This window comes from Ursus americanus, chromosome 22 (genome assembly GCF_024610735.1).
Source record: "Ursus americanus isolate L20-20 chromosome 22, mUrsAme1.1.p, whole genome shotgun sequence".
Classification (NCBI taxonomy): domain Eukaryota; kingdom Metazoa; phylum Chordata; class Mammalia; order Carnivora; family Ursidae; genus Ursus; species Ursus americanus.
In genome coordinates this window covers 740,596-767,868 of record NC_142148.1, presented here as the reverse complement: position 1 = coordinate 767,868, position 27,273 = coordinate 740,596, and the positions used below count along the sequence as shown (strand labels likewise).

The 27,273-nt window shown below is 60.4% G+C and overlaps 1 protein-coding gene and 2 long non-coding RNA genes across 3 annotated transcripts; 1 reads left to right on the top strand and 2 right to left on the bottom strand.

Annotated features, from left to right (window-relative positions):
* Positions 1-7,420: 7,420 nt before the first annotated feature.
* On the bottom strand, positions 7,421-16,605 carry EEF1A2 (eukaryotic translation elongation factor 1 alpha 2). The gene is made up of 8 exons (XM_045794828.2): positions 16,475-16,605; positions 14,932-15,153; positions 13,088-13,267; positions 12,408-12,704; positions 10,781-10,931; positions 9,271-9,527; positions 8,392-8,626; positions 7,421-7,820 (listed from the first exon to the last, which is right to left on the bottom strand). The coding sequence occupies exons 2-8, from the start codon at positions 15,073-15,075 to the stop codon at positions 7,693-7,695; spliced, it is 1,392 nt and encodes a 463-aa protein (XP_045650784.1). The 5' UTR covers positions 15,076-15,153; positions 16,475-16,605; the 3' UTR covers positions 7,421-7,692.
* Positions 16,606-16,976: 371 nt separating this feature from the next.
* On the bottom strand, positions 16,977-19,308 carry LOC148108012 (uncharacterized). Its single transcript, XR_015720871.1, has 3 exons — positions 19,183-19,308; positions 17,446-17,545; positions 16,977-17,108 (listed from the first exon to the last, which is right to left on the bottom strand). It is a non-coding gene; the product is annotated as an uncharacterized LOC148108012 (long non-coding RNA).
* Positions 17,537-25,779, top strand: LOC123790398 (uncharacterized). Its single transcript, XR_006779071.2, has 5 exons — positions 17,537-18,683; positions 18,771-19,657; positions 22,294-22,625; positions 23,456-23,536; positions 23,793-25,779. It is a non-coding gene; the product is annotated as an uncharacterized LOC123790398 (long non-coding RNA).
* The last annotated feature ends 1,494 nt before the right edge of the window (positions 25,780-27,273 follow it).

Here is a 27,273-nt window from a genome sequence, read left to right as displayed (position 1 = left end):
CCTTGCATACACCTTCAGCCCCATGCACACAGCCTCAGCCCCTGCACACACCCTCAGCCCCATGCACACACCCTCAGCCCCTGCACACACCTTCAGCCCCTTGCACACACCCTCAGCCCCTTGCATACACCTTCAGCCCCATGCACACAGCCTCAGCCCCTGCACACACCCTCAGCCCCATGCACACAGCCTCAGCCCCTGCACACACCCTCAGCCCCATGCACACACCCTCAGCCCCTGCACACACCTTCAGCCCCTTGCACACACCCTCAGCCCCTTGCACACAGCCTCAGCCCCCTGGCACACCTTCAGCCCCTGCACACACTCACAGCCCCAACCCAGCCCACAGAGCTGCTCTTCAACATTCCTTGAATGACAGTCACTTTGTTCTAGGGCTAGACATCTCTTGGACCCTCCAGCCAGGATGTGCCCTTGATGACCAGCCTGGGGGTTATGTGGCTCAGGGGTTACAGAGGTAGTCCATGGGAGGACATGGGCAGCCAGAGATCAGTGCCATGGAGACCGGCTCCCTGCCAGCAGAGCGGTCAGCTGCCTGCCCACACACAGGCTGTCAGCATCTGGGTCCTGGCTGCCCGCGCACTGGTGCCCCAGCCTCATTTGAGTCCCTTGCTTGCTTGGCCAGATGTCCAGTAGGCTTTGGACAGAGCTGTCCAACCTGGGGCAGGGCCCATGGGCTGTCAGAGTCCCCCACCCACCCCCTCATCCAGGACAAGGTCACTGCATGCTAAGCTAAGGGGATGCGACAACAAGGCCAGACACTCTCGCATCAGCCCAGACAGAGCTGGAGTCCTCGGCCAGGAGCTCTGCCTGGACGGCCCCGATGAACCATCCTGCCAGCAAACACCAGGCTCCATCCCACAGCATCGTTGCAGAGCTAGCCCTCAGATGACCTGCGAGCTCATCTGAGTTCTGAGACCGTGAGCAGAGCCCTGGATTCCTCACTGGTCAAGTGGAGAGGAAAGGCTCCCACCTTGTGGGGCTGCCGGGCCACTGAGCGGAGTAGAGCCACACAACGTCCCGAGCAGCGTCCAGCTCGGAGCAGTGTCCAGGGGAGGTCAGGAAGGTGCCCCAGCAATCCCAGCTGGCTGCGTAGAAGCGCCCTCTTCCTGGGGCGCCTGGGTGGCACGGCGGTTAAGCGTCTGCCTTCGGCTCAGGGCGTGATCCCGGCGTTGTGGGATCGAGCCCCACATCAGGCTCCTCCGCTATGAGTCTGCTTCTTCCTCTCCCACGCCCCCTGCTTGTGTTCCCTCTCTTGCTGGCTGTCTCTATCTCTGTCAAATAAATAAATAAAATCTTTAAAAAAAAAAAAGCGCCCTCTTCCTTCACGTCCTACAGACCCCCACACAAGGGTTGCAGCTGAAGAGAAGAATGTGTCCATCCGCCCAGCTCGGACATGCTGACCCCATCCCTTCCCGGCGTCCCACCCACAGAAAGGGGATCCCTGTGGGCCAGGCGCTCTCCCCGGGGGGCGGCCCTGTTCCCTGGGCATCGTTACGTGATGTCTGGGGCTATCTTCGTTATCATGAGTGGAGCAGGCGTTAGGGGTATGCAGTGGGGGAAGCCTGCTGTGTCCCGCTCCCACGGCAGAGAATTATCTATCCCCACGTGTCCATGGTGCTGAGGTTAGGACACCATGATTTAGGTGGACAAGGTCTTCTCTTAAAATGCAAATATTTCTGGGATATTGGGAAGGAGGGCGACCTGACCCCGCCCCCCGCCCCGAAGGGCTCTGGGCAGGCAAGGGTCTGTGTGAAGGTCCATGATCACCAAGGGGCAGCAGGTCGGGCTCGTCGGTGGCTCATCATCAGAGTTCCACACCGTAGCCCAGGGCCTTCCGCGTTGTCGGGTCGCTGACAAAACGCTACTCTACCCCGTCACACACCAATGGAGTCTTCGCTCTGTTTCACGGTTTACAGGCTTAATTCGCACGCGTGGCTTTGGGCAGGTTGCTGAACCCCTCTGTACCACGGTTTCTTCGCCTGTAAATGGGGGATAATAATAGTACCTACATCACAGGGCTGTTACGACAGTGCAGGGAGCGAAGGTGTGTACAGCAGTGAGACAATGCCTGGCACGAATAAGCATTATATAAGCATTAAAGTAAAAATGAATGAATCCGTTCCAGGGCTGGCTCTGAGTGCATTGCACTTCCAACATGCACTGCCGTCCTCAACGGAGATGAAGAGCCTGGGCGTTGGGAGACGCGCACAGTAAAGACAAAGAGGAGAGAGAGCGCCAAAGGCAGCCGACACCCCAGCAGCACCCCTCCGAGAGAGCCCTTTAACCAGACCTCAGCCCTGAAGGGGCGCAGAGCGGACCTCCGGGCCCCGCCCACTCTGGGGGGCACCAGGTTTGCTCACAGACCAGATGAAAGGGGAAATTTTACCAGTCCCCACCATGGGATTCAGGGGCATGGCCCCTCCTCTCCACCTCTTCCCTCATTCTGTGTGTCCTCTGGCTCCCCATTTGGCTCAGCGTTGGCCCCCACTTTTCAGGCCGCTGAGCCCTGGAACCCAGGGACCCCAGCCTGCTTGACTGGTTAGCTTCAAATGGCGGCTGGCAGTCACCAGACCCCAGGGCGGGCTCTCTGGGCCAGACATCCCACAAGGCCCATCAGGCACGCAGGGCCGACACAAGCCCAGCCCACAGCCCCCATGCCCCTTCCACGGAGCCTACAGGTGCAAAGCTCCCTTCCTACCCAGAGCTGCCAGCGTCCACTTCACCAAGTATCTTCAAGGACACAGCCCAGAGAGTGATTTGGCCCTTGCCCCACTGACCTGTCCAGGTCCACCCAGTCTGCCCAAGGAGGACACAGGATAAGCAGAACCTACATGCTCTCTCACCTGCCCCACCCCTGCCTTGGACCCCCAGTCAGCCCACAGTCCAGGCCCAGACCCTGGCGTGATGAGGCGGACTGGGCCTCCATGCTGGCAGCCACAGCAGCCAGACCCCCGGCCGTAGCCCATGTCTGAGCTGTTCTTGACTCAAGGCCGTCCCCGGTCCTCTTCCACCTCTTCCCCAGATGACCCCCACAGTGAGATACTGGGAGCAACCTAGAGATCATACCCTTGACAGTCCAGCTGCCCCAGCTAGCTTCCGCCTGCGGGGCCACAGGACAGAGAAAGTGCCCAGTGCAGCCTGGATCCAGCCTCTCACAGGTGCCTCTCAGGGGCTCAGCTCTGGCGCTAGACAGACAGCCAGCAGGGCAGGTGGGGCTGAGACACGTGGTCGGGCACGCACACACACTCACGCACGTATATGCATGTGCACATGCTCTCTCGAGCACGCACAAACACACATCCAAATGGACATGCACGCACACGCCTACAGCCACCATATACCCGTGCACACATGCACGCACACGCCTACAGCCACCGTATACCCGTGCACACATGCACGCACACGCCTACAGCCACCGTATACCCGTGCACACATGCACGCACACGCCTACAGCCACCGTATACCCGTGCACACATGCACGCATTCGCTGCACCAGCTCCCAAGAGCTCCTGGACGCCCCACCGAGTCCTCCCCACACCCCAGGAGCCACGCACGACGCGCAGAGTTCCGCACCCAGATCACGCTCACGCAGGCGCACAGAGCCTGCACTGGGTACACGCCAGAGAGGCACAGAGTTGACCTGGCGCACCCAAGGTCCCGCTCGGAGACGGTCGCTCCGCTGTGAGAAACCCCAGAACCCCATTGCTGGGGTCTGTTCAGACACAGAACTCTCCCTGCCGGGGCCACCCTGGACCCTGGGGGAGGGGGAGGTGATGTCCGCTTGAGGGGAGGGCGCCGGAAGCCCTGGGCAGACAAGGGCAGGAGACAGATCGGATTTGGCCAGCGCAGCAGGACGCCGCGGGCCCGAGGACTCATGAATTTTTCAGAGGTACCCAAAGTGAAGAGTGAAGCTGCCAGTTGGGTTCTGTGGCTCCTGCTTTAAATTATTCACAGCCCAGGGGCGCCTGGGGGGCTCGGTCAGTGATGGGTGAAGCGTCCTTCAGCTCAGGTCATGATCTCAGGGTCCTGGGATCGAGTTCTGCGTCAGGCTCCGTGCTCAGCGGGGAGCCTGCTGCTCCCCCTGCCGCTCCCCCTGCTTGTGTTCACGCTCTCTCTCTGATGAATAAAACCTTTAAAAAACTTATTCGTAGCCCAGCAGAGAGTGCCAGCACCTGGCCCCCTGGCCCTGGCTTTGGGAGGCACCTCACTGAGCCTGGGCCCGAGCCAGCCCTGTGGCTGGCAGGCAGGGCACCTCTCTGGGCCTCCACATCCTCCTCCAAACCCCGGCACACGAAGTGTGTGCAGATCTGTGTCCCCAGCTTGGACCCCCAGCCCTGAGGTTGTCGAGCACCATCAGGCTGCGGTCCCTCCCCCCTCACCCACCCACAGCCCCGTCCAGCTGCCCACGGGGCTCCCCGAGCTGACTTACTGCCCCCAAGCCCAGTGGACCCTGCTCCCTACCCAGCTCGGCAGCCCCCCTGCAGTGGGAAAGGGCCCACCCACCACAGGACCAAAGGAGGACAGCCAGCTCCCTCCGCGCCCCAAGCTTGCACCGCCGTCTCTCCTCTGCAGGCCATGACCCCAGCTCCAGTGCGCACACACAGCCACAGAGGTGGGGGGGGGCAGCGGGCTGCACCTGTGAGTGCGTATTTGCTGCGGCTCAAGGAGCCACCTGCTCCGTCCTCGCTGCTCTGCCACCGGCACTGCTGCCGAGATCAGCAGCTCTCAAAGCTCAGTCCAGGCATCTCAGGTCCTAAGAACCTTCTAGAAGGCCCTGAAGTCAAAACTGTTTGCACAGTAATACCAAGGCCTTGTCTTTGTCACGACTGCTCTCTATTGTATGTGGGGTTTTCCAGAGGCCCTGACACGTGTGATGACGCTGTGTGCATCTGACACTGTGTGACGGTGTGAGAACCGACAGCCGGGAGTGTCACACGAGAGGCTGAGCCGGCCCCACCCCCGCCCCCCGCCACCGGCCCTCCCCTTGTGAGAGGCAGCACCCCCCCCAACCCGGTCCCCAAGCTCCAGGTGTGGTCAGGGCCCACTGGCCCCCAGAAGCCCCGCCCTCTGAGTGTGGGCAGCTCCAGGAACAGCCCTGGCCTACTCGCCCCCAGCTGGAGAGTGCTGGATGCAGGGGAGCCTTCCGCCACTGGACAGCAGGGGGGAACGCCTGGGGAGGTGTGCCACCCCCATGGGTGCCCAGAGCTGCTGCACCCCCACCAGGCTGAGGCCCTAGGTCCCGTGGCCCCCACTCTGAGCCTGGCATGGGGGGTGCAGTGAGGCCCAGAACCCTGCCAGGCTTCAGATCTGGGTGCTTGGAACTTCCTGGGCCTGCCTTCATCATCTCGCCCCAGAATGGGGTCCCAAAGCGCTGAGAGCCTCCCCAGAGACCCCGCTCTGGACCACAGCCAGGACCCTGATCTGCCTCAGACTCTGGCGGGAATGAGGAAGTGCTCCTGCCTCTGTCTCCACGCTCTCCGGGGAGTCTGGGAACCTGGGAGCATGGGTGACCCTGTCCCAGAAATGCACCCACCTGGGGGGCCGCATGGGGGCCCTGGGCACAGACCCGTGGGGGGCAGGACATCCTGATATCGCCCCACCTGCGGTGTCTGAGTGACCAGGGTTCCCAGAGGGAGCCAGAGCAGCCAACAGCGGCTGGATGGGGGGTGAGGGGCCCGTTAAGGACCACACAGTCCTTCCACCCCAGTGGGGCTGCTTTTCACTCCTACCCTGTCCCAGGCTGACAGTTTTCTTGGATTTGACCCCAATCCTAACTGGGCCAAGCCTGTAAGGACAGATTCCTAGGGCAGACAGATTGCGGGTCACCAGGTCCCCCCCACACCAGGGACAGTAGGGGGGCACCCAGGAGAGCAGCAGGAGGCACCTGCTTTCCTAAGGTAGGGTCGCAGACAAAATATACAGTCAGGTTCAAATCTCCAATAGAGAGCAATTACTTTTTCAGTGTGAATACTGTATGTGACGTATTTATATAAAGAAATTATTTATTGTTGATTTGAAACAAATCTTCCTGGGCTTCCTGTGTCTGTATTTGCCTGCTCGGGACCCCCTCATTGGAGGGCTCTGTGGGTCAATCCGGACCCTCCCCAGGTCTGCACCGCCAGCACCACTGCCTGGGAAGCGGACCAGCAATCGCACTTTGCCCTGCTGCTTGGCTCTTCCTTCCTGTCCCACTCTATTCACGCAACTTCCTGGGACCCAGGCCCACTCTGGGACCAATGGGGAGACACCTCTGAACCATGCACGTCCATCTCTCCAGCCGGCAGCCTCACCCAGTGTCGTGGCCTGGATGTGCCCCCACAGATCTCAGGCCCCAGCCCCTGGAACCGTGATGTGGCCCTTGTGGCGGGAAGGGCTCCGAGGAAGCAACTCCATTGTGGATCTCAAGGTGAGATGATGCTGGGTTATCACATAGGCAGGTCACGTGCACCCTTATAAGAGGGAGCCCAGGGAGCTTGGACTCCGGAGGAGCCATGTGACCGGGGGCGGGGCCTGGAGTGCGGCCGTTGCCAGCCAAGGAACTTTGGCAGCCTTCGGAAGCTACCGGAGGCAAGCTCCGTACAGCCTCCGGGGGGAGCACGGCCCTACCAATGCCTGAGTTTGTCCCCGTCATGGTGACTTTGGCGGGTGAGAGAGGACACATCTGTCGTTTCAAGCCAGTTTGAGGGCCTTTGTTGCAGCAGCCCTAGAGGCCGCTGTCCCTACTGTGAGCATGCTGGGGAATCTGCCCATCCCCTTGCCCCACACCGGGGTAGGACCCTTCAGCAGCACTAACCCTGGCACAGCAGGGAGCTGCTGTCCTGGAGCAGGGCTGGCTGGGCAAGGAGCGGTCCTGACAGCCCCCACCGCCTGTCCTTGCTGACCAAAGTCAAGGCTCTCCCTACGGTTTTGGGGACTGGGTGTGCCCTGGGCATGCCCAGGGCCCAGCTGAAGAGCAGGGTGCATGGGGCGTTTCTCTCCAGCCACCGGCGACGGGTTGGGGAGGGGAGTGAGACCTTAGGAGCTGGGAACCCCGTGAAGAACAGTGTGTGTGACGATCACTGGGGGAGGAGCCCTCAGCTCTCCTCCTGTGCTCAGAGAGACCTTCAACACAGTCAGCCCCCTTCTGCGGACCCACAGTGACCGAGTCTTTCTCCTGGACGCCCCCAGGAGGGTATTTCCAAAGTCCCCCCGTCCACTGCAATCCGGACCAGCTGGACTCGGGATCGGGCCTCCAGTGCGGGGCTCCTCCCCCCACCCTGGGTAGCGCGGGAGGACCCCGGCCAGGCCACCGGCAGCGGCGATGGACGCGGGGGGGATACTGGGGCGGGAACGGGCTTGGGGAGAGTGCGGCGCGGACGGCCCCTGCCCCACCCCACCCAGAAGCAGGCGCACACGGGTCTGGGGTCGCTCAGTTTATTGGTAAAACGGGCACTGAGCGCGGCGAAGGCTGGGCGCGGAAGCGGGGGCGGCGGGGGCGCTTTTCCTCTTAAAGAACTTCCACTGGACCTTGATGGCGAGCATCCAGTCGCTGACCGAGAGCCTCTTACAAGCGGAGGTGCAGACATGCGCCTGGCGGGGGGGCGGGGCGCCGGGCCGGGGGCGGGGCCGGGGGCGGGGCCGGGGGCGGGGCGCGGCGCCGCCGGGGAGGGTCGCGCCGCGGGCGCCCGCGCTTCACTTGCCCGCCTTCTGCGCCTTCTGCGCCGACTTGGTGACCTTGCCGGCGCCGCCGCTCTTCTTCTCCACGTTCTTGATGACGCCCACGGCCACCGTCTGCCGCATGTCGCGCACCGCGAAGCGGCCTGCGGGGAGAGGGCGTGAGCGGCGCGCGGGGCCCCGCCCCCGCCCCGCCCCCACCCCTGGTCCGGCCTGATGCCAAGCGCAGGCGCACTCGAGCGCACGGCATCCTCCCTCCCCCGCCGGTTTCCCCGCGCGGTCGGTGCGGTCCGCAGCCCGAGGAGTGTGCCACACTAACGCGAGAACGTCTCCAGGACTCTGGTCTCCTGAGGTGGCCCCAACGACCGTCGGGCCCACCCCAGGCGTCGTGGGGGTCCGAGGACACGCCTGGCGAGGACTCTACCCTTCCAGCTGTTATTACACTGGCCGGCCAGCCGCACAAGGCAGCTCCCTGATACAGGCCTGTGGGTCATCCTAGGGATATCCGTGGCCAGTCCTAATTCTGCCGCCAGACTAGCTGCGGGCCTAGAGCTTCCATCCCGGAGCTGACCGGCAGGGCCACCTATGCTCCGCGAGGTCACACACACACACACACACACCCCGCCCCCCCCCCCGCCCCCCTCCCCCGTGCGGTCCTCTGCAGGCTGCACCTCCCTCGACCACCTGCCCAGCTCACCGACCGCCTGCCCAGCTTACCAAGAGGCGGGTACTGAGAGAAGCTCTCCACACACATGGGCTTTCCAGGGACCATCTCCACAATGGCTGCGTCGCCGGACTTCAGGGCTTTGGGGTTGTCCTCCAGCTTCTTGCCCGAGCGCCGGTCAATCTTCTCCTTCAGCTCGGCAAACTTGCAGGCGATGTGCGCCGTGTGGCAGTCAATGACCGGTGAGTAGCCAGCGCTGATCTGCCCCGGGTGGTTCAGGATGATGACCTGGGCGAAGACAAGCACAGACTGCCAGACATGCCCAGAGTGGGCGAGGAGGGCATCAGAGCCGAGGTGGGCTTGAATCCCTGGGCCTGGGTGCTGGCCGTGAGGGAAGGTCAGGCTACGGGGGATCCACACCCCTGACGCGGACCCCAGGGTCCTCGTGAAGCACTTGATAAACCACAAGAGAGAAGCAACCGCCAGGCGCTCTGTGGGAAGGGCCAGTGGTCAGGACTTATGCTGTGTGCACGGGCCGGAGCTGAGGCAGGGTGAGAAATGGGACCTCAAGCGCTACACTTCAGTTGTATCTCATGGGAGCCAGTTTTTAAAACTTGTCACGTGAAGAGGTGATCAAAGAGGGTGCAGTGAAAATGTAGGGAATAAACTATTACAGAGATGTCCAGCAATAAATAAAAACATTTTGAGGACCCGCATGGGACCTCAGTGAGGCTTGGAGCAACAAGGCCTGGGCCGCCCCAGCGTCTGCTGGGTGAGTGCCCTCGGCCCTGACCCAAGCCCTCCAGGCCTTGATGGCTTCATGTGGAAAGCAAGGGTCCGGTTCTCCCAAGCGCCAGGCTCAGCGGGGGGTCAAGTACTCGGCTAACTCCAAGGACCGCCCTGTTCCTGCCCTTGGGGGACCGGCCACCCACCTGGGAGGTGAACTGGGCAGCCTCCTGGGGGGGGTCGGACTTGCTGTCGCCACACACGTTGCCTCGACGGATGTCCTTGACCGACACATTCTTCACGTTGAAGCCAACGTTGTCGCCGGGCAGGGCCTCACTCAGAGCTTCATGGTGCATCTCCACGGACTTCACCTCCGTGGTGATGTTCACAGGCGCAAAGGTCACCACCATGCCCGGCCGAAGGATGCCCGTCTCCACGCGGCCCACGGGCACGGTGCCAATGCCTGGGTGGGAAGGAAGGGGGCTGTGAGGGGCAGGTGGGATGGAGTGAGGGGTGCGGGGAGACCCCAGACAAGGCAGACACTGAGGTTCGGACAGAAGCGGCGGCTCCCCTGACCCGGTCAGGCAAAGAAGGGACTGAACGAGAGAATTTCCAGGAATGCCGAGGCAGGGGCAAAATGAGGGGAACTTGGGCAAAGAGAAGCCCATCTGGACCTGGAGGCCTGTCCCTGCCCCGAGGTGGCAGCTGTCTGGGGCGGGGGGCACTGTAGGGACCCTCGCTTGTCTGAGGCCCCTCCTGGAGCAGCAGCCCCATCAGGGCGGTGGAGGACCAGCCCACCTGGGATCGCTGGGCCCGGCTTTGATGTTGCTGGTGTCGGGGCTATACCCCCAAAGGGGCACAGGTGCCCCGGCACTTCCCACGGATCTGCTTACGCTGCGTGGCCGCCGGGTGGGTGTCCGGCCCCCCAGCATGTGTGTGGGGAGGCTCCACCCCCGTACCCCCGGCTGTGGCCAACAGAGCCCGGGGCTGGTGGCTGCTCTCTGTGCCGGTGAGTGTGACACCCTGCCCTGCACGCAGCCCCCAGACTGGGAGTGAGCCCCTCGTGGGCCTCGTGCTGGTTTATGGTTTCCCTGTCATCTTGTGAACAGCATTTCTTGTGCCTGGAGTAGATCATGTCTCCCACAAGACTGCGACTGTCATGGGGGAAGGGGACGTGGCAATTACCCTCATGCCACCAGCTCCTGGCATGGCTGAGTGCTTACTTGAAGGGAGGAAGACCCTGGGCGGATGGATGGCTGGGTAGGAGTGGGTGGGTGGATGGATGGATGGATGGATGGGCAGATGAATGGACAGATGGACGGGTGGGGGTGGACGGATGTGTGGATGGACAGACAGGCAGGTGGGTGGGTGGATGGATGGACAGATGGATGTGAGGTAGATAGTTGTGTGAATGGACAGATGGATGGGTGTTTGGATGGATGGATAAATGGATGGATGGACAGACAGATGAATGTGTGGGGATGGAGGATTGGGGTAGATGGGTGTGTGCATGGATGGAGCATGGATGGGGGATGGACAGATGGGTGGATGGTCCCCCAGAAAGTGTATGGCTTGAGGGAGAGGCAGATAACTTGACCTCAAAAGCTCCTTGTCCAGGGCCCTGGTTTCAGGAGCGCAGTGTGAGGGGCAGAACTCGCCGGGGGGGGGCCAGGCCAGGTGCCCACAGCAGGTGTGGAACACTGAACCCTCACTCACCGCCAATCTTGTACACGTCCTGCAGCGGCAGACGCAGGGGCTTATCCGTGGGACGTGTCGGGGGCAGGATTGTGTCCAGGGCCTCCAGCAGGGACACGCCACTGGCGTTTCCCTCCTTACGCTCCACTTTCCAGCCCTTGAACCACGGCATCTGAACAGGAAGAAGAAGGTATCCATTGGAGGTAGAGACCACCTACACCCACCCTGCCCCACACCCTAGCCACACGGCCTCTCCAGGACTCTCCAGGAACCCTGGTGGGGGTATCTGACTGAGGGGGGCTTGGGGAGCAAGGGAGCACACACCCACCCTCTCCACTGTCTAACGGCCAACTGTTTACCCTAAGCCAGGTCATGTCCATCAAGGTGCTGCACAGCTGACCCCTGCACCATCCCTACCCCCCAGTTCACATGCCAACATCACAGAAGCCTTGGGAAAGGAGGTCTGGGAAAAGAAGCAGAGCCCAGCCCAGCTCAGCCCCCCTTTCCTGCACCCTCAGATCCCTGGGCAGGGCTGGCAACAAAGCAGGAGGGGCCAGAGTCTGGCCAGTGGCCAGGCTAGAGGCAGAGTCCAGCCCCGGTGCCCGACCACTATGCCAACTGTCTCCAGGCACGGCTGACCCTTCCCTGTCTAGGGCTTCTCCTGACAGCAGACCCAGCGCCCTCCTGGCAGGGGGCCCCCGGCCAGCTGACCACAGGCAAGGAGAAGGGGAGGGGCCAGCAGCACTGCCCAGTCCATTCCCAGGGACCGTGTCCTCTAGACAGCACAGATCCATGGCGAGTGCCCTGAGCAGCAGGTCAGGAATGGGGACGTCAGAGGGAGGGTGTTCTGTCGGCCTCCCCAGGAAGGTGGAGAGTGCAGTCAACTCACCCCATGGCTACATGACATCCTGCGTGGGACCCACCACATGCAAACATGCAGGGTCCCCAGCCTTGCCCCCGACCTCAGGGTTCCAGGCCATCTCTCCTGTGTCTTCCAGGGCCTCTCTCCATGCCCGCCTCCCGCAGTGAGGGGGGGCTGCCTCCCTGGCCAGAGCAAATGGCCGCCCTCCTAGGCCGGGGCCCTCTGGCTGCCCTGTGTCCAGGCGCTTGGTTTCAGGTTCTGAGAACTGCACCTCAGGCTGACTGGTCACCTCCTGCTGAGTCAGAGTCCCTGAGACCCAGGCTGCCTGAGCCACAAGCGTCCTGACTGGCCAGCGGAGAGCCAGCCCTTGGCCCTTCCCGAGCCTAACCTGCTCCAAGCCCCCAGGGAGGCTCCTGGGGGACACGAAATAATCCTCCAGAGACAGAGCACTTGGGCCTACGACCCGGCGGCCACCGCTCCCGCACTGGCCACCCGAGGGAGCGTCCCTGGCCGGAGGGGGCCCTGTGGGCCTCCCGGGCCAGTTGAGCTGAGGGGCACAGCCCACACAGACGGGCTCCTCGCCAGGCTGACACCCACAGGGGCAGGTGTCCCTGCTCCCACAGCTGAAGGGAACACAGCGGGGCTGGGGGGTGTTGAGGGGAGCCTGCGGACAGGCCCTCTGACCCTGCGCCCTGCCCTGACCCAGCCTGACCCATGCACACCCCAGTGCCCTGGGTTCTCAGGGAGGGGTCCGAGCAGCCCCCCCGCCTGTCCGTGGGCACTCACGTTGGGTGAGGGTTCCAGCATGTTGTCTCCGTGCCAGCCTGAGATGGGCACAAACGGCACGGTGGCTGGGTTGTAGCCTATCTTCTTGATGTAGGCGCTGACCTCCTTGACGATCTCGTCGTAGCGCTTCTCGCTGTAGGCCGGCTCCGTGGAGTCCATCTTGTTGACGCCCACAATGAGCTGCTTCACGCCCAGCGTGTAGGCCAGCAGCGCGTGCTCGCGGGTCTGCCCGTTCTTGGAGATGCCCGCCTCAAACTCACCCACTCCTGCAGCCACGATCAGCACCGCGCAGTCCGCCTGTGCGGCAAGTCAGGCACAGTGAGCCCCAGGCCCTTCCAGGCAGCCACCCAGGGATGGGCCCTCAGGGTCCTGACCTGAGGGGCAGCAGGAGGGCTCCTGCATCTGTGTGAATGGGCTGGCCAGGTCTGATTGTCTGGGTCCGTCTGTCTGTCTGCAAAGGTGGCCCTGGCAGTGGCCGGCGGTCCTTAAGGGCCCCGCTGCCTGGCTGAGGTGATGGAGCACCAGATCGGTTCTCTGGGAGGCCGGGGGGGGGGGGGGGGGCGAGGGGTCGCAAACGTGAGGGTATGGAGCACCGGCCAGGAGGCGGAGGGAAGCCGGTGGCCCCTCGAGGACCCCAGGGCCCGCAGGTGTCTGCCCCCGGCGCCTGCAGCCCCGCCCACCTGGGACGTGCCGGTTATCATGTTCTTGATGAAGTCGCGGTGGCCGGGGGCATCGATGATGGTGATGTAGTACTTGGTGGTCTCGAACTTCCAGAGGGAGATGTCGATGGTGATGCCGCGCTCCCGCTCTGCCTTCAGCTTGTCCAGCACCCAGGCATACTTGAAGGAGCCCTTCCCCATCTGGAGCGGTGGGGCGTGGCTCAGCGAGGGACCTGGGGCTCAGCCTGCTGGCCCGCAGGTCCCAGGGGGGATGGGACCCTAGGACTCTGAGCCCGTCTCTGGGATGAGGGAGCCAGATGCAAAGACCTCTGAGGGACACACAGACCTCTGCCCTGCCCTGCCCAGGCCCCACCACCCTGCGTCCCCAGGTCCCGCCTCCTGCCGCCTAGACGGCTGCCATTCAAATGTCCACCAGTAGGTGGCGCAAGGGCCTGGGAGTCAGGCTTGGAGAGCCACCACCCCGCGATGTAAACCCCTCCCCTGGCTGAGGGCTCCCCTTTATCTGAAGCTGGCCACCCCAGCGCCCACAGATCCCTGCATCAACCAGAGGCCTACAACACCACTGTCAAGGTGTCAAGCCGAAAAAACAACCCTCTGATGGTTTTAAGGGAAAAAAAAGGAAATTGGAGGAGGTTGCACGGAAGGGCCTGGCTTTCCAGCTCTTTCTACAGACAGCCAAGCTTCCAAGTAGCTCCTCCCCTTCTGCCTCCACCTGCAAAAACCTGCACCCGCCCAGCGAGACCCCCGTGCCGGGCCAGAGCCCCGGTGAGAGCTGCCGCTGAGGCAGCCGCCCAGCTGGGCAGGTCCCCCCACAGGCTGGGCATGGACCGGGCTCTGCCCCCCAGGGAGGCTGCCCAGTCGGCAGGGCCACCCAGACAGGCCCCGGATGGGACCCAGCGAGACCCAAACCAGACATCCTGCAAACACCCACAGCCTCCCCCCCACCCCCACCCCCGGCACCAACCCTGCAGGGAAGCAGGGAGTGACGCAGCTTTTGGGCTCGGGCGCGGAGGGAGACAGCCCAGCGCAACACCCCCCACACACGCACTCTGAGCAGGGTCAGCCCAGGCCAGCACCTGACTCCTCCTGGGCCATGGCCCTGACCCCTTGTCATCCAGGAAAGAACCCTCACAGCCACCCAGACAGGGCTTCTCCCAGAGCCCAGGGGTGTGGGTAGAGGTTGCAAAGAGCAGACCCCCCCCACTCCGTGGCCACTTCCCACCCATGGGTCTCAGCCACTTAAGAGAAAGGAGGTCAGTCAACGGGCCCCTCTCATCCTCACCAGGCAACTAGGACCCCCCTCCCCAAAGAGCACCACCCTGGACAAGCAGCCCTCCCTAGCCCAGCATGAGAAAATGGAGCTGATGGGCTGGGTGCCCATCAATCAGCTATTAATAGCCACCCTGAGTCCTAGCCCAGCCCTGGGACAAGTGAGGGCAGCACCACCGCCAGCCCCAGACCTCCACGCTGGGGACACAGGAACCCCACCCTGGGTGCAGGGTTCTCAAGTGCGGTGTGGCAGAGAGTTCCAGAGCCTGCTGTGGACCCCCGCGGGGCAGAAATGCTGCCTCCAGGTCCCCTCCCCTACCCCAGGGGCAGATCCAGGGGGCCATCCCTCGGCCCCCACCAAACACATCCTCAGAGAGAGGCTGCCCCCCTCCCCATGCCGCTCCAGCCGGACTCTCTCAGATACCTGTTCCCCCTGCAGTTTCCTTCAGGGCTCACACCTTCTTGCCCTGGAGGAGATCAGCTGAGCCACGTGCCCCAGAGCCAGGGAAGCGCCAGCCCAGCCACCACTTGGGAACCTGTCCTCTCAGTGGACGGGGGAGGGGGGGCAGGCTCACCTCTGCGGCCTCCTTCTCAAACTTCTCAATGGTCCTCTTGTCGATGCCTCCGCACTTGTAGATGAGGTGGCCTGTCGTGGTGGACTTGCCGGAGTCCACGTGGCCAATGACCACGATGTTGATATGGGTCTTCTCCTTGCCCATTCTGCCCGGGGTGCGGGGATGGGCTGGAACGGCCTGGAGCGCTGTGGCTCAGGGTGGGGGGGCTGCTGAGCAGTGATTCTGTGGGTCGGGGTTGGGGGGACAGGTGATGGAGATCCTCAGAAGGAAGCCGGCAGAGACACTGCCCTGCACAGGTTGCAAGCGTGTCCCTGCCCACAGACCTGGCCCTTACACGGGGGCTACGTTCCCATGTCTGGTGGGTCAGGAAGAACTCCCCCCCCAGCCTGTGCTTGGCTCATTTGGGTCAGGTGGCAAGCCCCAACGGTCCAGTCTGCTCTGAATATCTGGGTGTCATGCCCACAGAGCACCCCCCATGAAGGAGGCTAACCCCCCTCTGAAGAGTCGGAGAAACACCAGGCTGGGCGAACCCCATGACCAGTCAGGAGCCTGGTGATGAGTCACCCTGCCCCGCTCTCCAATGCTCTGTCCCTGATGCTTGCTCCCCCACCAGAAGTCCTGGGCCCTACGCTGTACCCCACCCCCACCAGCAGCTCTGCCATGGTGGGGAAATGGTCAGTGCTCCCCACTCCCCTCCTCAAGCAGGGAGGGCGCCATCTTCCCCTCATCCCTGCCAGGCAGGCTGGCACCAGGGGAGACAGGCTGGGCCAGAGCTCCCACAAGGCGGTGGTGCCCAGATCAGGGGCCTAGAATAGCTTGGGCCCTCCCCAGATCTGGGCAGGGGGCAGACTGGAGGGCAGGGTGGTGCGGTCCCTGCTCTGAAGAGCAGAGAAGGATCCAGCCCCAGCTCCGAAAGTGCTAGACCGAGATTCCTGCAGCCTGGTGGGGGCAGGGGGCACCCCTCCCCCTCTCCCACTGGTCAGGGCCCAGGGTCACAGCCCCTGCCCCATCCTGGAGGTCAGTGGAGAAACCTGGGCAGCCCAGGAGGGGACAGGGGGCTCGGCGAGGGAAAGCAGGCACCAACGGCTCACCCTAGGGTGCAGACACCAAGTGGACACCTCCTGGGCCCGCCCGGGTGGGGCCGGGTGCCAAATGCCCCCCAAGTCTCCCTGCCTCCCCCTCCGCCGGGCATCCCCAGCAGCCCCCAGCACTGAAGACCCTGCCCCAACCCCGCAGGGCCCGGGCAGGTCCCAAGGTCATGGCTGCAGGGCGATCACCGCGCCCAGAAGACCGGTCCCCAGTCGCTACCACCGCATAAACAAGCACCACCGTGATGCCCCCACCCCACCCCCGGTCGCCCGCAGGAACCGACCCCTGGTGCCGGTCCCGGCGCGTGGGGTGGCTGGCCGAAGCCCGGAGCGAGCAGCGCAGCCTCGCCAGGCGCCAGCCTGGCCCCTCTCTGCCCCAGGTCCTCTCCCGGAGAGAGGACCCTCTGCGGAAGGCTGGCGGCGGAGGCGGAGACCCGGAGGCCAAGCGTCCTTACCCAGAGCCGAGGTCTCAGCCAGAGGGACTGGCGGCGCCGGCGCCGGCGGTTTTATCTCTCCAGGAGGGGGTCCACCTATTGACGGAGCGGGCGCAGTGCACGGCGCCCCTGCAGTACGGCAATGCGGTACCGGGGGGGGGGGGGGGGGGGCGGGGCGGGCGGGGCCGGGGCGGGGATGCGAGGGATGCAGGGATACAGGGACAGGGACCCGCGGACGCGCGCGGGCCCGACAGGGACGCGAGACGAAAATGCGGCGAGGGAGCGAGCTACAAAGGCCGGACGCCAGACGCACCCGGAGGGAGTGCAGGCAGGGAGACTAAGGCCGGCTGAGGCGCGGGGAGCGGGGGGCAGGGGGAGGGAGGCAGAAAGGAGGGAGGGGCAGAGATGGAGACCGCCACGGGAGAGAAACAGCAGGAGATGGAGGACGGACGTAGCACAGGCCCAGTCGCCAGGCTCAGGCACTCTTGGAGAGAAGACGTGGAAAGGCACTCCGAACATAAAAGGAGGTCTTTGGGGATGGGAAACCGCAGGTCAGGCCTCAGCCAGGAGGGTCAGGTGCTGAGGCTAGGGTCTGGGCCACGGTCCTGGCCGGCTTCTCCCAAGGGCCAAGTGTGGCCCTACATGTGGTTGGTGCCTGACGAATAAATGAACTGCTGTTCTGCCTCCCCCGCATGGCCCAGGACATACAGGTGCTTCCTCCTTTGGGACCCTGGAATGGGCTTGCGTTCAGGCCCCCTGTCCCGGTGTGTCTGCCACTTGGGCTCACCCTGGCAGGCCCCCCACTTGAGCTATGGTACAGCCTGAAAACGGTGTCTCCAGGGTCCCCTCAGCTTGGCCAAGCGGCCTGAGGCTCTTCAGCAGGTCCACCTCAACCACCCTCCCTCTGAAGCTCCTGGAAAGGACTGTTGCCCACCCTGGGCCTCTCTCCACGCAGGGGACACTCCAAGTCTGTTCCCAGAGCCCACTGATACCTTCCCAAGCTGCCCTGGTGGGCATGAGTGGGCAGGGGTTCCCAGGAAGCACAGTTCCACTTGCTCCTGGCCCCAGTGTGATCGGAGTGCCAAGCCGGTTCTGTAGAAAGAGGGGGCGGGGGGATCTTGGAGGGTCCTGGGCAGACCAGGGTAATGGCCAAAGGGTTTTAAGGAGAGGAATGGGCAGCCCTGTGCTGTGTGAAAACCAAGTGTCCAGGCCTCTTGGCCCACCAGCATCTCTCCCCATGGCCACGTGTCCCATCAATCAGAGACCACTCCTGTCTGATTCATCGCTGTCATTGCAAGGTCTGGGAGAAGGTCAAGCAAGGTGAGTAGGTGAGAGCCGAGGCCCAGTGCCCAGCACCTTCCACTGGAACAATGCCTGAGAGAGCCTCGGAGATGGGACCCCCAGCAGGTCAGGAGGTAAAGAGGCCCAGGGCAGTGGTTGGGGGGCCAGCAGGTCTCCGCAGCCCATGGGGAGGTCTCTTAGGGAGGGAACAGGCCATCCCACTGGGCTGTCGGAGGGAGGGTCTACCCAAAGACAGAGGCACTCCTAACCCTTTCAGTCAGGGAGGGGCTTGCAGATGACTCGGGGCCCTTCCAAGTGCTGCTGACACCATCAAACAGGAACTGGGATTAAAAATAAACTCCTGGCAGGCAGTGGAGACCCACCCCACCCCCCGCCCAGCTGCCCTCTATATTTGATGCGTCCCTCCTGCCTGAAGGTTAGCAGGGATTTGGGAGACACTGGGATTGGCTGAAGCTGGCATGGGCCAAACCACTGCAGGAGGCCCAGGTCCCTGGGGACGTCCACCCCAACTTGCCCAGAGGGGTCACCAGCACCCAGGACCCTAGGCTGCCTGCAGACCAGCCCCCCACCAGGTCTGAGCTACACCCCTCCATTCCTGGCTCACCCACTGCTGTCAGCCCAGTGGGAACCGAGTCACCCTGGGGCTAGCCTGTGCCAGGAGGCCGCGCTGCCCAGGGCGGTGGCCAGCTGCCCAGGGCGGTGGCCACTCCTGCTGGAATGCAGCGTCCTCCCTCAAGGTCCAGTGTGCTGAGCCTGGGCCCCTGCAGTGGTTTCTCAGGTGGTTTCTCAGGTGGTTTCTCCAAAGTGCTTCTGTGTCCCCAGGATGTGCCCCAACCACCCACAGCTAGGCTGCCTGCAGGGCCCTGGGAGCCCGGCCCTCAGCTGCCGGGAGACACTCGAGCTCACTTGGACAGTGAGAGGAGCGAAGGTATAATGCTGAATAACAGCACAGTGGCAGTGCGAAACCCTCACCACTGCGCCGTGCTGGACACTAACAACCACACCTCCCGCACAGCACTTCGTAACTACGGATCAGCGAGGAGCGCTGAAGACCGAACACCACAGAATCCTGGGTGCCAGGCCTTGTGAGTTCACCAAGTGCTGGGCGGGGCTGCCCAGCCCAGCACCCATTGACCAAGAGGCCACTGGGCACAGACAGGCAAACCAGGCGCCCAAGGTCACAGCCAAGGAGGGCAGAGCTCGCCATGCGCTTGGAAGGCCTGAGCCAGGCCAGCGTTACTTCTGGACAGAAGCCAACTGGGTCCCACCTGTGCTCCTCCCCTCCCCCTCCCCCTTGCCCTCCTTCTCCCAAATCTGAGCCACTTGTCACCATGGCCCCCATAGCAACCAAGGGTACTGGGGGCGGTGGGGGCGGGGGGGGTGAGCAAAGAAGGGGCCCAGCAGCCTGGTGCAGCCTCACAGCTCACCTTCTGAAGAGCAAGGCAGGAGGAAGGGGTACAGGCCTGCCCCCTTAGTCCCCTCCCGTCGCCCCCAGGGGCCCCCGCCATGAGCTGTTTGGGGAGACACAGGCAGCTCCCTCTTTGGCTGGCTGAGGTTTCACGAGCCTGGGGAAAGAAGATCCAGCTAAAATTAACTGTTATCAAGCTGTCAGCCTGGAAATAAACCCTGCTCCTATTGGCTGCCGGTGATGTCACTGCCGGGTTAATAATAACCTGCGAATGCATAACTGACCACCTGTGCGCGTGCCTTCCTGTGGGGGCCGAGGCCAGTGGTCACCCTGGTAGCTGCTGCCCAGGCAGTGGCTTTGGGGCAGGGTGGGAGTCAGGGCTGAGAGCACCCTCCAGCCTTGGGGGAGGGGTCTCAGAATGACCTCAACTCCTGGCCTGGGATCCCAGGCTTGCCTCCGACCCCAGGACTTCCGTGCTCACGCTCCCGCGCTGGGTCAGTCTCATCTCATCTCCTCGCCTACCTGGGCAGCACGACCCTGGGCAGCCTTGGGGGCAAGGCTGGCAGCCGGGGAACTGAGCTGCCCGTGAGGCCGCAAATTAAGTGGTCTCCATGGCGAGGAGGCCCTCTTGGCTGCTGAGCTTCCCTCAGAAATAGCAAGATCACCGCCCCAGATCAGAGAAGTTGCCCCCGTCCCCGCCGCCGCCGGCGGTGGGCGGGGCGAGCCCGGGCGGCGCGGCCTGGGGGCGGGGCCGGGGCCGGAGGTGGGCGGGGCCGGGGCTAGAAGGGGGGCCGCGCTCGCCGCTTGCTCCGCAGCTAGACCCCAAGGCTAGGCAAGGGCCCCAGCCCATGGCCAGCCCTGTGCGCGGTCCCCGGGTCAAGCGCACGGGGCGCTGGTGACTTCCGCGACAATCCAGGCCCCCACCAGGCCCCCTAGGAAACCCGGCGTGTCTGGGAGGGTATGAGGCCGACCTCACGCTGCCAGGGAAGCCCGAGGAGGGGGACAGAGCCCCCCAGAGAAGGGGAAGGTCAGTCCGGCCGGCCCTCTCCACCGCCAGCACTTGGGCCACAGGAGCTGTCTGTGGCCGCCGCCCGGCCCGGCCCGGGCGCCGCAGGAGCTGTTGCCATGGTGAAGGAGCCGGCGAGCAGGAGCAGGTTTCTACCACCTGTGCTTGGGAGGGCGGCGTCCTGAGCTCGACCCCTGCCCAGTGCCCACCTGCTTCCAGGGAAGGGGTCTGGCGGGCTTGGCTCTCTGAGCTCCCTGAGAGTCCAGGGCTCCAGCCCAGCAGCAGGAGGAGGGAGTGGCCAGGCCTTCCCATTAGGTCTAGGGCCGGCTGGCGGGCCACTGGAGAGCCCAGGGGAGGGGTCAGCCTCTCTGGCCAAGAAGAGGCAGCCCTTATGGTGGGACGGAGAGACAGATGGAGAGCCTGGGACCGGGGAGGGTCTGCAGGCCCACTGCTCACCCCTCAGGGGCAGAGGGTGAGGCCGCAGTATTCAGTTCAAGGAGGAGCGTCCCAGCCCCGCAGCTCCCTGGGGAGCTTGAGGCTCCTTGGCAACTCCAGAGCCTATGTTTTGACCTCAGAGCTAGAGCAACCCTCCACTGGGCGACTGGGAATACCCTTCTCCAGAGCAGGAGGCCTCATGGGTGTCTCGGGGCTGACTGCACAGGGCGCTGCGGGTGGCATCATTCTCCCCATCGGTGGTAGAGGCCCAGAGCCTCCCCTGCCCCAGGAAAGAACCCCCTGCACACCGGCAAGCCCGAGGAGGCTGGCCCTTGGCTGGGGAGGAGAACAGGGGGGCTGTCCTTGAGAAGACTTAGAGAAAAGTGCACGAATGACAAATGCACCTGACCACCCAGATCGAGAAATAAACACCCCTCATGCCCTTGAAGGTGACCGCTGTCCTGACCTCCTAGACCACAGAGCACATCGTCTGCTTGTAAACTTCAAAGGCATGGGCTGTACCGTTCGGACCCTTCTGTCTGGCTTCTCTCACGGGCCGCCGGGTTTGGGACACTCCTCCGTGCCGTGGCATAGTTGTTCCTCACTGCTCTGTAGCATTCCATTTCCAAGCTCAAACTGCCACAAGGCCGTCTGTACCCCCTGTGGGTGTGCGAGTACACCCGGGGTAGAGCTTTGAGCCCCAGGCTGCGTGTTACTCCAGACAATCCCTTCCTGCTTCTTGGCTCCAAGTTCACCCTCGGCACCTGCTCTGTGATGATGGACAGCACTGAGCGTTTCTGCTGTACGGCGAGCAGATCCCTTTTGTAGGGCAGGCCATGAAGGATGGATTTACAGCTCAGAGAAAACTAATTGATACCTGGCTTTTTTCCTTGACTGTGAGGAAATTTCCCTATTACTTTGCACATCCAGTAATTTTATGGTGAATACTGAACTTTCTGTGAAGACTCTGGATTCTGTTATCTTCCTCTGAGGACTGTTTGCTCTTGTCTTAGCAGCATTTAATCGCTGGACCTGTGTGGGCTTGTTTTCGTGCTTTTCAGTGTTGGTCTGTGGAACACCCCGCATGTCTTCCAAGCCCCTCGGGTTGATAAGATTCAACTTTCAGTCTTGGTCCCCAGCTTTTCATGGGGCTCCACTTAGATGGTCCTAGACTAGACATTACTGTAGGTTGTAGCCTTTTCTCTCTCTCTCTCTCTCTCTTTATTTTAAGTTTTTATTTATTTAAGTAATCTCTATGCCCAACGTGAGGCTCTTGAACTCAAGACCCTGAAATCAAGAGTCACACGCTCCACGACTGAGCCAGCCAGGCGCACCTGTAGTCTTTTCTCTTAAAAAAAATAAGTCGGGGGGCGCCTGGGTGGCACAGTGGTTAAGCGTCTGCCTTAGGCTCAGGGCGTGATCCCGGTGTTATGGGATCGAGCCCCACATCAGGCTCCTCCACTATGAGCCTGCTTCTTCCTCTCCCACTCCACCTGCTTGTGTTCCCTCTCTCGCTGGCTGTCTCTACCTCTGTCAAATAAATAAATAAAATCTTAAAAAAAAAAATAAGTCGGAAGGTCTCTCCACCCTGGCTGGGTCCAAACATCAGTGCTTCCCAGCATGGCTTGTCTTCTGGTATTTTGGTTCTGATCTCAACCTATGGTAGACATAACCTAATTGTCCCCCCAGGATCCATGCCCTGGAATAATTTCTTCCCCTTGAGTGCCGAGGAAACCTGTGGCTTGCGTCTAGCCAATAGAATGTGACGAAAGTGGTGAGCTACCAGGATATGGGAAGGCCAGCTAGAGGCCACATGTCAAGAGACTGTGGACAGCCCCTAAGAGCTGAAAGTGGACTCCAGCTGTCCATCAAAAGAAAGCAGGGACCTCGGTCCTACAGCCATGTGACCTTAGAAGGGAGCCCAAGCCTTAGAAGGAAACCGACAGCCTGACCGCACTCTTCCAAAGCCCTGAGCAGAAGCCCCGAGTAAGCCGTGCCTGGAGTCCGGACCCCAGAGCCGGGTATGTGTAACAAACACATGTTTTTTAAAGTCGTTGAAGCCGTGGTAATTTGTTAAGCAGCCACAGAGACAGTACAGAGACCACAAATTCTGCTCTGGGAAGCTTCCAGTGGCCTCCCCCAGCCTAAGCCACAGCCTTGAGCCACAGCACGTGCCCTTCCATACCCGAGCTGCTCCCCTCTGAGCCCACTTCCCTCCCCCCTCTTCCTGGAGCAGTGGCTGCCTGTGGTCTAGCTTCACGGTTGCTCGCGGAGGCCCAGCTGGCCTGCCACCTGTCACTGCTCTGTGGTCGGAAGCAGAAGTAGACTCCACACATGTCCATCCTTTATGTTGAAATAATTTCAGACTTAGAGAAAAGTTGTCAGAGCGGGTGTCCCAAGCATTGCCTTATGCCCTTTGTCCGCACCTGCTGATCGTCAACGTCCACGCATCTGTGTTATCCTCCTCTCCCTCTCTCTGGGTCTGTACATAGTCCACTTTCTGAACCACCCGTGAAGGGTTGCATAAATCATTGCCTTTGGTCCTCAGTACTCGAGCGTGTATTTCCTACACACTTCAAATGACACTCTTCAGTCTACAGTCCCTGTCCTGGTAGGGCCAGCTCTGCCGGTGGTGGTGCCCGTAGCTCTGTTTTCCCAGTCCAGGACCGCGGGCTGCATTCACCCGGCACGTCCCCTGGTCTCCTTTCATTGGAAACAGTTACTCTGCCATGTGTGTCTTCTGTGACACTGACATGTTTTAAGAGTTCAGGCCACTTGTTTCGAAGACGTCCCTCTTTTGGCTTTTTGGATGTTTCTGCACCAAGAAATTCAAGTTTTATTTTTCCTCCAGGAACCCCGGCAGAGCTGCGTGGATTTTTCCCAGCGCATCCGAGGGGAAGCTGCCTGGCGTATCCAGGGTCACCCAGTGAAGGTCGTGGCCACTAGCTTTTTCTATAATGAAGTAAAATTTTTAGTATTTTATATTTTTTACTACACATTTTATAGTGTAGTAAAATGTTTCCCTTTGTAATTATTAACTAATTAACGGGAAATTAACTAATTTCCTCTTCGAAATCCCTCTCTCAACCTCACGGTCACCGATGACTCTTGCCTGAATCAATTTTTACTATGATGGTTGTGCTTCTTAAATAATTTTTTTATTTTCATCTTTTAAAATTATCGTACAGAAAACGGACTGCCTGGGAAGTATACAGTTCCATGAATGTTCGCATGTGTCCAGCGTCCTATGGCCTCCTCGAGCAGGACACAGAACCCTCCTTCACGCTCCCCGGCTGTCCTCAGACCCTTCCCGGCAGCCGCTGATGTGTCCTCACGTCCAAGCGCTGTCCAGAGCGTCACGTCCAAGCGCTGTCCAGAGCGTCACGGAGGGGGAAGCGCACGCTAGCTACGCGCCGGGGGGGCGGCGCTTCCGGCACTGAGCGTAACCTCTGAGATTCACCTGCTGCGTGTCAACCGTTCATCCCCTTTATCAGTGACGGCCCACGTGTGGATGGACCTCGGCTCACGTACCCGCTCCTCCCCTGGATGCCGTTCGGGTCGCCTCCAGTCTGCAGTTAGGAATAGCGCTGCCGTCGGCCTTTGTACGCAACTGTGTGACACGATGGGGCTTCTCTGGGACAAGTGGCCGGAGTGGGGCTGTGGGTCGTGCGGCAGGTGAATGTTTAAGCTTTTCAGCAACTGCCGAACCCGTCTCCGACTGCGGTCCCGTCCCGCACACCCACAGCCCCAGGTGCTCCGTACCCTCAGCAGCTCCTGGAACTGCTGGTTGGATCGTCCTTTCAGCCGTTCCCGTGGGCGTGCAATGCCATCTCATTGTGGTCTTAGCTCGCATTTCTCTGACGGCTGATGACATCGAAGGGCTTCCCGTCTGCAGATGGGCACGTCCTCTTCGTGAAGTTCTGTTCAGCTCTTTATCCCTTAAAACAAACAAACAAACAAACAAACAAACAAACAAACAAAAACAGCTTTATCAAGGTATCATTTACATACCAGAAAGTGCATCCATTTAAAATGTATAATTCAGTGGCTTTTAATATATTTGGACTTGTGAGACCATCACCATAAACCAACTTCAGGACGTTTTCATGACCCCACAAGAAACCTTGCACCACGTGCTGACCACCCCCATCCCTTCCCTGCCTTCAACCAAGCCCCTTCGGAGCCTATGGGTTTGCCCATGCTGGGCATTCCCTATAGCTGGAGTCACACGACGCGCGTTCACGCACGCGCGGCTCCTCTGCGTGTTTTCGAGGCGCTCCCACGCTGTGTGTCAGCCCTCATTCCCTGTTGTGATTGCCAGATGGTACCTCGTTGGTTCGTTATCCCACATTTTGTTCATCATTCTTCAGATGAGGGACTCTTGGATGCTGCTGTGAGCACGCATGTCCGAGTGTGCTTTCTGGACGTCTATTTTCACTTATCTGGGGTAAAACTGCTGGCCAGCACTCCCAACCTTTCAAGGAACTGCCAGCCTGTATTCCACGGCAGGTGCGCCATCTTGCACGCCGACCAGCGACACAGGAGGCCTCTGGTTTTCCCCATCCTCACCAGCACTGGTTACTGTCTGTTTTTGGTTTTTTTTTTAAAGATTTATTTCTTTATTTGGGGGGGCAGAGAGCGAGAATCTCAAGCAGACTCCCCGCTGAGCACAGAGCCCGCCCCAGGGCTCAATCTCACGGCCCTGAGATCATGACCCGAGTGGAAACCAAGAGTCAGATGCTTAACCGACTGGGCCACCCACGCGCCCCTGTCTGTCTCTTCGATCACAGTTATTTTATAAGCATAAAATAGCATCGTTTTGTGGGTTTGACTTGCATTTCCCTAAAACCAATGATGTTGGTCACCCTTTCGTGGGTTCATCGGCCATGTATGCATCCTCTCCAGAAAAATGTCTGTTCAGATCCTTAGCCCAGTTTTTAATTGGGTTGTATATTCTTAGTGTTGAGTTTTGAGAGTTCTTTCTGTATTCCGGATAAAAACTCTTTGTTAGGGGCTCCTGGGGGGCGCAGTCGTTGAGCGTCTGCCTTCGGCTCAGCACGTGATCCCGGTGTTCTGGGATCGAGCCCCACATCGGGCTCCTCTGCAAAGAGCCTGCTTCTTCCTCTCCCACTCCCCCTGCTGTGTTCCCTCTCTCGCCGGCTGTCTCTATCTCTGTCGAATAAATAAATAAAATCTTAAAAAAAAAACCTCTTTGTTAGATATTCAATTTGCAAGTATTTTCTACTTGTCTATGGCTTGTCTTTTATTCTTTTTTTTTAAAGATTTTATTTATTTATTCGACAGAGAGAGAGAGAGACAGCCAGTGAGAGAGGGAACACAAGCAGGGGGAGTGGGAGAGGAAGAAGCAGGCTCATAGCAGAGGAGCCCGATGTGGGGCTCGATCCCATAACGCCGGGATCACGCCCTGAGCCGAAGGCAGACGCTTAACCGCTGTGCCACCCAGGCGCCCCTATTCTTTTAATGGTGTCATTCCATGTACAAATATTTTCAATTTTGATGAAGTCCAGTGCATTCATACTTTTCTTATATGGGTCATGCTTTTATGCTTTTGACATCGGCTAACCCCAGATCACAAAGATTTCCTCCCGTATTTTCCCCTGAAATTGAATACTTCTACATTTCACATTTTTTAAAGATTTTATTTATTTATTTGAGAGAGAGAGTCGGGGGAAGGGGCAGAGGGAGAGGGAGAACCATCCTCCCCACTGAGCAGGGAGCCCAACGTGGGACTCAATCCCAGGACCCCAAGATCATGACCTGAGCCGAAGGCAGACGCTTTACCGACTGAGCCACCCAGGTGCCCCTACATTTCACATTTAGATACATTGCCCATTTTGAGTTAATTTTTGTATAAGATGTGAGATTTAGGTCAAGTTTTATTTTTCTTGCACAAGGATGTCCCGTCCTTCCAGCACCACTTAGTGAAAAGGTTATACTTTCTCTGTTGAGCTGCTTTTGCATCTTGTCAAAACACAGTGGGACTGTGTGTGGGAGGGCTGTTTCTGGACACGCTTCTGTCACATTGATTTATGTGTCCATCCCTTTACCAAGACCACTCTGACCTGGTTGTTGTAGTTTTAAAGCAATTGCTACACGCAGTGTGTGGGAAGAACCGGCTCCGGTGAGGTGATAACCGGGAAACACGTGAGGGAGAGCGAGTCTAGACCGCTACCTCATGCCAAATACAAACGTTAATTCAAAATGGATCAAAGGCCCCATAAAACTATAAAATTGTTAGAAGAAAACACAGGTGTACGTCTTCAAGACCTTGGGTTTGGCAGTGGTTTCTTAGATGTGGCACCAAATACCCGGGCAGCAAAAGAAAAGATAGGTAAACGGACTTCATCAAAACTTCAAGTTTTCTGCAAGAAAAGACACTATCAAGAAAGTGAAAACACAACCTACAGACTGGGAGAAAATACTTACAAATCGCATTGAATAAGGGTCTAGTATCCAGCATATATAAGGAACTACCACAACTCTGTAACAAGCAGGCACAAGATTCAAAAATGGGCAAAGGATCTGAATAGACACTTACCCAGAGTAGACCTGCAAACGGTCAATAGGCACATGAGAAGATGTTCAGCGTTATTCCTCGCCAGGTAATAACGGATCGTCAAAATGCAGGAAGCAAAACCGACAGGACTG